The sequence below is a fragment of the Lactuca serriola genome, chromosome 7, assembly GCF_051521515.1.
Source record: "Lactuca serriola cultivar US96UC23 chromosome 7, Lser_US96UC23_V15, whole genome shotgun sequence".
Taxonomy (NCBI): Eukaryota; Viridiplantae; Streptophyta; class Magnoliopsida; order Asterales; family Asteraceae; genus Lactuca; species Lactuca serriola.
This window is the reverse complement of record NC_136414.1, coordinates 46608351-46618383: the sequence shown is the minus strand read 5'-3', so window position 1 is coordinate 46618383 and position 10033 is coordinate 46608351. Positions and strand designations below refer to the sequence as shown.

Here is a 10033-nt window from a genome sequence, read left to right as displayed (position 1 = left end):
AGATCTAGATCCATAGCCGATCCAACTTTCATCGCCGTTATCATCAATCGATGAGAAATGTGATATCTTCCAATAATCCAGGTTTCTTTCTCACCTATCATCAACAAAATGCACGTACCCTAGAATTTGCATCCATCAAATGTGATTTAGTCGATTCTCATACTTATTTAATTGTTACAAATACAATGAGCATGTGATGGTTAAGGCTATGGATTTGTTAGTGGTTTATTGTTATGATTTAGCTAGGTACCATTCAAAGCAGATGTAAAAACCGACCTCTCTCTTTCTCTTAAGACATATGATGATGGCATGTTTCTCTCACAATGAACTATGCTTGTAACCTTATTTTACATGCCAATATGAATGATTGTAATCCAATTCATACACCATTTGATATTGAGAGTACTCAATTACTCTACCTTAGATTTGATAGATGATCACACTACTAAATGGAGTTTAGTTTGTTCCCTACTATACTTGACATATACCCGTCCCGACATTTCATATCTTGTTCAACAAGTTTGCTTGCATATACACAAACCACGAACGGCTCACACGAATGATCTTACACGCATTACCAGGTACATTAAAAGTAGTGATGAAATGGGTTTATAGATGCATCTTCATTCATCGTCCACCCTTATCTAGACTGATGATTGGAGGGTTGCACAGACACTCTGCATGTAACGGTTGGCAAATTAGGTCAACTATTGACGGTCAATCACATTGAATGTCATTATAATATAGACCTGTTGTATGATACGTCAAAGTTTATTAAGAAAGTTAAAGTGGGATTATATTTAATTGTTCCAAAGTTTGTCTATTTTAGAACTCAAAGACTTATGATTCCCATCAAGCTTATTTTGAATGCTAACATATTCCAATGATGAGCCGGTTTCGTAAAAACCAAGGGATTTCACCAAATTGAACATGAAACCTTAAAAAATTGATCTCAGTGTGGTTTTTATTATTTGCAATGCATTTCAGGAATAATATAAAGATCCAATCCGCTCAATATGGATTTTAACGAGGGAAAGAACTCGACATTTCTAAAGTCATGTGCAAGTATATACATATGTGTGCAGGACATATTTTATGGTCAATTATAGGTGTTTTGCTATAATTTTCATAAAATATATATTATGTAGTTTTCAAATGATCATCAAATAGTAAGTTATGACTTTAAAGGATAAAAACTTATTATATGAACAATTTTGACATCTTTTTTAACATATAAAGTCAATATATATATATATATATATATATATATATATATATATATATATATTGTATGGAAATGATTTATAAAGTTAGAAACGTATACCATATGTATATATTATTTTTGAAGCAAATAATACATAGAAATCTAGTTGGTACTTGTGAGATAAACTCTTATTCCTCCCCTCCCCCCCCCCCCCTCCGCTTCATGATCGACCACAACTCACACATGCAGACCTAAAGCAATAGGGTTTTGTACTCTCCAAAATCCTTCCATAGAATTGCCATGTACTTCCAATGCTCAAAAAGTCTTCTAAAAATCTGCTTTAAGATCAAAAAAACTTTACTGAATCATTCACACCCTTTGTCCCCACTCCCCTCTCGATTATTCTCTCTCTTTTCTCACTCGATCACCGGAAAACCGAAGAGGATAACAGAGGATACTGCCTTCCGTTCCAACCCTTTTTCTTCCTCTTTTCACGTCGATAAGCTACCCAAACACCCCTTGATATTCATCGTAGCCAGCTGACCCCATCACCAACCGAAAATAGCCATTGTCGGGCTTAGTTTCTCGAGAAAAATGGCAAAGATCACTGGTAGCTTTCCCCATTTCTCGATTGTTTCAGCCCCAAAACATTTACCTTGCGTACCATCTACTTCAACCATCGAGTTCCAGGTGAGCAAGATGTTTTTCTTTTTGAAACCAAGTCGAAACCCACCACACATCGCCATCACATGCCACTGTGGTCACGCGGTGTGTGCAGCTTCGGTTAGAAGCCTTCCATTTTGTGTTCCTTCTGTCCAGTGGTGTTGAAATCAATTTTTTATGAGTTTCTAACATTTTTGTGTTCCTTTGTGTGTGTTAAGATCGATCCCAAGCCTTCCATTCCAAAAGTCGATTTATTGCTCAGTTTCCCGATTTCCTGACAAAACCCGATTTATTAGTTTTATGGGAATTGTTCGCTTTCACATTGGATGAAACCTAGAAAATATCAATGGTTTAAAAACCGGTTTGAACCGGCCGGTCGAACCGGTTGGACCGGGAACCGGAGGAGGAAGCGGTTCAACTATTACTAGATTTATGTTGATTTCTGAACCGGATTGAACCGGCCGGTTTTTAGAAAAACCCGGTTGAACCGGTTAAACCAAATAAAAGTACATGGAAAAGAACCATTTGCATAATAAACTTTGGTGATTTTTTTTCAAATTTATTTAGTTTTTTCTAAATAAAAACATATGGTAATGTTATAAATTTTTTTGATGTGTTTGTATTCATCTAAAACTATATTTTGTTTTGTTCTTATACTTTATTTTCTTTTTGACATATATGGATTGATATAAAACAATAAAACTTATGGTTATGTGTTATTTTAATATATTTTGATTGATCTATAACTTATTTTTATATGTATTTTTAATGTTTGAACTTGTAAACGTCAAATTCATGATTATATATATATATATATATATATATATATATATATATATATATATATATATATATATATATATATATATATATATATATGTATAGGAAAATAGGAAAAAAGATGAAAATTATAAAAACCGGTTAACCCGACGGTCGAACCGGTTAAATCGGAAACCGGTCACCATACCGGTTCAATTAAAAAACCGGTTTTTAAAACATTGGAAAATATCATAATATCAACCATTATGCTACCCAAATTTTATCACGGTGAATAATAAAATTTGAAACTATATTAAGTTTTGTTAATCCACAATACTAAAGACATCGATCAAAGATTATTCCTAAAAAACAAAACTATAATTATTTAATAATCCTATAATGGAAAGTTTAGGATTATGATGCCTAGACACATTGTTAGGATCCAATACTCGCGAGTCTTCCTTTATGGACTACGTTTATCACTACATTAAGACTGTACATCTTAGTAAAGCCCTCTGCTTTATAACCATTAATTTGTATGGAACGTGGAACACCAGGTATAAGATTGGCGGTACAGACTTATATGGGTAGACATCTTGCCAACGGTTGTTAGCTACAACCATTGTCTAACGAGTCAAATTTGGGCGTTGGCATTTCTACTCTATTTAACCCACAATGTTGATAAAGCATTCGTGTGGACTTTCAACATAGCCCTTGCAGTGTTAGTGTAGAGGTCTCGTGTCAGAGTTCGGTTAAGAGTCCAATATAGACCCCAGACTTGTTGTCATATAGAATTAAAACAGGATTTATGCGAGATTTTCTTCGTTTATACTAGTTGAAAGAGACTGTATGTGGTGGGATAGTTTGACTCAAAAGGATAAGAGTCATCACTAAAATTAAGTCATAAATCACTTAATTAATAATATGACACGACTAATCAACGTTTTAAACTTATATATGAATAAGTTATTTTTATAAACTTTTCATTATTCCACGAAAGTTATTTTGGTGAAACTTATATGTTTTGACTCAAATAAAATGGTTCAATATGATTTGATTTGATTTTCAAAACCTTTTTAATAACTGGTATACTTTATGATTTTAATGGTATATGGAGTCCAAACCTATAGAATTCAGCAACAATTCGTCGTTGACGTATTTTTAAAACATGTATTATCATGGAAGTAGAATGAGGGAGTTCATGTGTAGGTTTTATGGCATCTCCTTTTTGTATTAACTATGTTTTGTCGCTACTCTTTGGCACATTGAAGATTTGTAAGGATACATGTGACGATGTAAGATATTTTGGAGTTATGTAATCTTGATACTTTATGTTTTTATGTACAATTAATATATATGCTTTGACTGTGATATTCATTGACGTCGCACATCCCGAGAATATGACCATCGGCAAGGGTGTGTCACTACGTTCCACGTCCGACTACTCTATCTTTCTGGATGATAACTTGCTCTCATGGTGTTCCAAACGGTAGACTACAGTCTCTCGATCCAAGGCCAAGTACAAAGGTGTTGCAAATGTTATTGCTAAGGTTTGTTGGATTCGAAATCTTCTTCTAGAGTTGGGTTGTCCACCGAAGCGTACTTCTCCATTACATTGTGATAATGTTAGTGCCATATACATTTTGGGAAATCCCATTAAACATCAAAACACTAAACATCTCGAAATCAACATTCATTTTGTTAGAGAGAGTTCAACATGGCTACATAAGGGTGCACGTCCCATCACGTAAACAGCTTCCTGATATTTTCACAAAAAGATTACCACAAGTTTTATTTAACGACTTCAAGTCTATGCATTCAACATCCTCCTCCTTAGACCGAGGGGTATATTAGACTCGGAATTATATATTCTAATGTTTATAGTAATAGTGGTACCAAACTATAATATATGTATCTATATATACTCTGTACATGTACATGAATAGTATGGGGGAGATTGGGTAGCCTACGATATTCCAAAAGGCGTGGATGACAGAATCATGAATTCAATTTTTTCTATATGAAAAATCTAATTTACTCATAAACTAAAATGGGACTTGAACCCTCAATCTTAAGGAAGGAGGGAAACACATGATGTCATGATGATACCTCCTCTGGGCTACAATCCATGTGGTAAGGAATTACGAATTAATGTCCTTTGATCAAACACAAATCAATCCCTAGAATCTTATATAGCAATTTGCTTGATGGAACAAATAGATTAAAGTAGTAATATATGTAACTAAGAAGCTATGCAAATCAGATGAAATAAAACACCACTGAACTTCTTGAATTGCTCTTGACATTAATGGCTTACACAGAAAAAATATGCAAGATTTAAGACAACTAACTCTTCAAACTAATGGCTTACACTAAACCTGCATTTATACTAAAACACAAGTATACGACTTTTGCTTTATCAGCAAGCAGGCCCTTTCACTTAGCTTTAAGTCGCATAACCCACACTTGTCTACAAAGGTCCAACTAGAATCTATCTTCACCCTCCTGATTCTCACAAACAAAGCTTTCACTAAAGAAAGAAAGGTCTGTAACCTTCAAGATTTAGACATTCTTACTGATCTTTGTAAGGGAAGATAAGACTTCATTCATGTCAGGTCGATCCTCTGGAATCGTTTTGGTGCAAGATGAGGCCAAGTTAAGTAGCTGTTCTATGAAGCCCTGCTTCATGGAGAAATTAGAAGCCAGATCAGGGTCTACAATTTCAATCAGCTCATTTATTCCATTTGATAATGCTTTGTCTACTAGTTGTGGCAAAGTGATCTGGATTCCCTCCTCTTCGGTAAGGACACCTGTGGGTCTTTTTCTTGTGATAAATTCCATCACTATTATTCCAAAGCTAAATACGTCCACTTTTGTTGTTAGTTTCTTCATATACGCAAACTCTGTTGGGAAACAGAAATGCAACAATGCGTTAGTGTGATTTTCAAGGTCAAAAGTATTATAACATAACATCAAAAGCTATATATGTTAGAAAGTTCAGTCCACTAATCAAACTATTTTGATTCACAATTTGAAAGCTTGTATAACCATTGTTACTTTTTCTTTCTAAAAGCTAAGGACAAAAGAGGAGTTGGTGATTCATTACCTGGGGCCAAGTAACCAATCGTGCCTTGAAATGTGGATGCAGAAGATATGCTGCTTCCATCCTGTTGATGAACTCCAAGAATCCGAGCTGTGCCAAAATCACTCACATGAGCATCCCACTTTTCATCCAGAAGTATGTTAGAAGGCTTCAAATCACAATGAACTATTGGGAAATCATATCCCGAGTGTAAGTACACCAATCCTCTAGCTACAGACACCAAAACGTCTACTCTTTCAGACAAATCCCATCTTGATCTATCAATCCCAGAGTCGTGTATAATTCTATCCAAATCACCATTTTCCATGTATTCAAGAACCAATGCCTTTAGCTTCCCACTCTCCCATGCATAACCAAGTACCTTCACTAGATTTCTATGCCTCAGTTTCCCCAGTGTGTTCATTTCTTTGTTAAAGCTCTTGTCAGATTCAGCTGAAAACTGGGTGATGTTCAAAATCTTTACAGCTATCATCCTCCCATCTTGTAGTCTACCCTTGTACACAGTGCTTAAGCTAGTTGTACCCAAAATGTTACCTTCACTGAAGTTGTCGGTAGCATGTTCCAAATCTTTTCTATCAAATCTTTTGAGAGTGAACCCTGCGGTGTGTTCTGGTAATTCTGGGTTCTCGGGTTCTTTGACTTTTGGTTTTCTAATATGCCGACAACATAATACAACCAAAATGAATACAAGAAGCAATGCAAGTGATCCGAGTATTGAAAGAATCAATACAGCCTTTCTGGAGAGCGAACGCTTTGATTGACTTGATGAGGCACATAATTCGGAGTTGCTTATAACGCACAGTGATGGGTTTCCCTGTAATCCAACTGCGCTTATGTTTCTGAAAATACCTGTATCTGGAACACGTCCTTCTAATTGATTGAAAGAAAGGTCAAGTTGTTTCAATACTGAAATGTTGCCAAAACTATCGGGAATCAAACCGTTGAATTTGTTGTGTGAAAGATCAATAGAAGTAAGACGAGTCAAATTCGCCATAGTTCTAGGGATCTTGCCATCGAACTGATTTCTTGAAAAGTTTATGCTGGAAAGCAGATCGAGAGGAGGAAATATTTCTTCTGGAACACTACCAGAGAGCTGATTTCCAGACACATCAAGACTTCTCAAGTTTCTGCATTTTTGAAGTGTCGCCGGAATCCCTCCAGACAGATTATTGTTCGAGATGTTAATGGATTCTACCATCTCCAGCTCGCCAAATTCATTTGGGATCCTTCCTGTAAGAAAATTGTTGGAGAAGTTGAGAAAGATTGGTGTATTTTTCATACCTGCAATCACTGACCCTGAAATCGACCCTGTGAGCAAGTTGTGTGAGAGGTCTATGGAAATCACCTTGTTAAGTTTTCTCAAACTATCAGGGATTGATCCGTTAAACCTGTTTCCACTTAGATTCAACCGAGAAAGCAGCTCAAGCTTTGAAACAGAATTCAAAATAGAACCCACAAATTTGTTGTTCATCAAGTGGAGTTCTGTAAGCTGTTTGAGCTCAAAGATTTCTTCTGGAATCTGGCCATGAAGATTATTGTTACCAAGCGAAAGGCTTTGAAGGGAAGTAATGTTTGAGAATTCTACAGGAATCATACCCGAAAATTGGTTTTGTCCCAAGTTTAACAACATCAAACTAGTTAGATTTCCGAGTTCTGTTGGGAGGGGGCCCGAAAAGGAATTGCCATGAATTTGCAGAATTTGGAGATTAGAAAGTCTTCCAATACCCGGTTTTAACAACCCACTGAAATTGTTATGTGCCATATCTAAGATCACAAGACTTGAACAATTGAAGATATCATCTGGGATTCTTCCTGACATTTTGTTGTCACTAACAATTAGATATGTAAGATTTGACAACTTCCCTAAACCGTGAGGCATTTCTCCTGTCATCCTATTTCTAGCAAAATCTATCCAACGCATATTAGTGCAGTTTGTGATGCTTGACGGGATAGACCCTTCTAGAAGATTATTACTAAGAGACAAATTTCTAAGATTATGAAGAGACCCAATACTCGAAGGAACTGATCCCGTGAGAAAGTTTAAGCTAAGTGTCAAGTATGTCAAATTGACTAACCTGGTTATGGATGCTGGAATCTCCCCAGAAAGATTATTTTGATGAAGGGTAAGAGATTGTAATGATTTCAGTGAACTGATATCAGAAGAAAGATTCCCAATGAGATTATTCTCTGATAGTTGCAAAACCAATAATGATTTTAATCGGAATAACGAATCTGGGATTGTGGAATTCAGCTGATTATCATATAACCGTAACACCTGTAAGCCCAAGAGATTTCCAATCTCTGGAGGAATGCTTCCAACGAGCTTATTGCTGTATAAATTAAGAAGTGACAGATTCGTGCAATGGCCAAGTTCAGATGGTATTTTCCCAGAAAGAAAGTTTTGATACAACTGAAGAGCTTGTAAATTTGACAAGTTTCCAATCTGTCTAGGAATGATACCAAAAAGTTGGTTTTGACTGAAGTCAAGAGCTATCAACTTTTTTAGATTACCAACAGAAGTAGGAATCGAGCCTTGTAAACGGTTATTATAAGCTCCAAGTTGCTGAAGATTTATCAAATCACCGATTCTCTCCGGGATTGTACCATTGAGTTTGTTGTCATCAAGGCTAAGTTCTAACATGGAAGTGACATTACACAAGCTTTCCGGAATAATTCCAGTTAGCGAATTGTTTCCGAGGTCAAGTATTTGCAGATTCCGGAGGTTTCCCAGTTCCGATGGAATCGGCCCAGAGAGGGAATTGGTGTAAAGGGAAAGTCCAGCAAGCTGTGTGCAATATGCCAACTGGGAAGGAATGTTACCAGTAAAAGAATTGTAAGAAAGATCAAGAACCTGGAGGCTGGAAAGGTTCCCAAGAAAAGGAGAGATTTGGCCTTTGAGCTGTGTTTGTTGAATAGAAATGGAAACTACACGTTGTGAGACATCATCACATTGGATTCCGGTCCAGTTGCAGTGGTGGGTGGAATCAGCATTCCAATCCAGGAGTGCGCCAGTTGGGTCATCTGTGATTGAGTTCTTGAAATGTTCCAAAGCATCAACTTCATCTTTTAAGCTAGAATCAGCAGATAGAACACCAAGTAGTAGGAAAGGTAAAAGGACAAGGGTTTTGAACACCATTGTTGATTTTGAAGTGGAGATATTTCTATGAACTTGAAGCTGGTTATATACATATATATTATTCAATACAGAGGTCCATTGGAATGACCCTTGTCAACCTTAATGTGTGAAAACAAAGTCTTTTCAGCTAAGAAACTTTATTGCTGTTATTCGAGCTTATCCTGCTTGTGTTCATACTGCCCATTCAGCTCCCCTATATATCATTATTTAACTTGATTCGAAATATACAATACACGTTAAAAAAAAAAAAAAAATCATTATGCTCATGTATATAAATACAGAAAGAATGAAAAAAAAAGTCCAAGTTTGCAAATTCTAGTTTTCAGCATCTAACCTGTTGCATCATTACAAATGATACTTGGTTAAGTTTTGATAATAAACACAAGAAATCGCTAGCTGTGATAATATTTTTGCATTTGTACAAATTAAATAACGAAATGACTATACAGGAATGTCGTTATGGGTAGTCCATTATGAACTCAACTTGCGTATTAATCGATTAGGAATGATGACTCCATATTGGGTGCAAGTGGGTTCCATATTAAGAGATTATTATAATTTTGAATTGAAAAATAAGAATTAAATTATGGCAATCAAGTTGTTATAGAAAGCTAGATTTAAGGAACTATATTTAAGGTGAATGCTTTATACGCGGCTTTAGTAAATTAATCGGGAATATATCAAGGATGTTATTCAAAATTATAATCCGTAGATTTTTTAATTAATTTATGCATTTACCTCTTATATGACAAGTAAATAGTACTGTGTTTCTACTTATATTCCCTTGGTAATGTTTACCTGTGAGTCTATGTCGACAGTAAGGTTTGTCCAATGAATTCCTCAATTAATATTGTAGGGCAAGTTGCATAAAAATAATATATACATCTAGCTAATTTTAAGTTCATGACTCGTAATTAAAATCAGAAATTTCTGATACATAATTTATACTTTGTAACATAATAGAGTGTTCATATTTTTGTTTATTACCAATGTCATGATAACATCAAGTCAACATTTTTGATACACTTGGATATAAATAAATTGCTTTTTTAAGGTGGAAATAAATTGCTCCGTTCTGAATAAAACTTATAAACTAGAAGATATCTCAATAATGCCATATAAACTAGAAGATATCTCAAGATATCTCAATAATGCAACTACCTAATTT

At 35.3% G+C, this 10033-nt stretch overlaps 1 protein-coding gene across 1 annotated transcript; it reads right to left on the bottom strand.

Moving 5' to 3' along the window:
- Positions 1-4890: 4890 nt before the first annotated feature.
- On the bottom strand, positions 4891-9127 carry LOC145061618 (uncharacterized). The gene is made up of 2 exons (XM_079009150.1): positions 5733-9127; positions 4891-5529 (listed from the first exon to the last, which is right to left on the bottom strand). The coding sequence occupies exons 1-2, from the start codon at positions 8863-8865 to the stop codon at positions 5189-5191; spliced, it is 3474 nt and encodes a 1157-aa protein (XP_078865276.1). The 5' UTR covers positions 8866-9127; the 3' UTR covers positions 4891-5188.
- Between the last annotated feature and the right edge of the window lie 906 nt (positions 9128-10033).

Bases quoted from the DNA above. Each gene is read 5' to 3' on its own strand.
- LOC145061618 (XM_079009150.1), bottom strand. From the start codon at position 8,865: ATGGTGTTCAAAACCCTTGTCCTTTTACCTTTCCTACTACTTGGTGTT. The intron at 5,530-5,732 runs GTAATGAATCAC...GTTTCCCAACAG, and splicing joins GATTGGTTACTTGGCCCCAG to AGTTTGCGTATATGAAGAAA.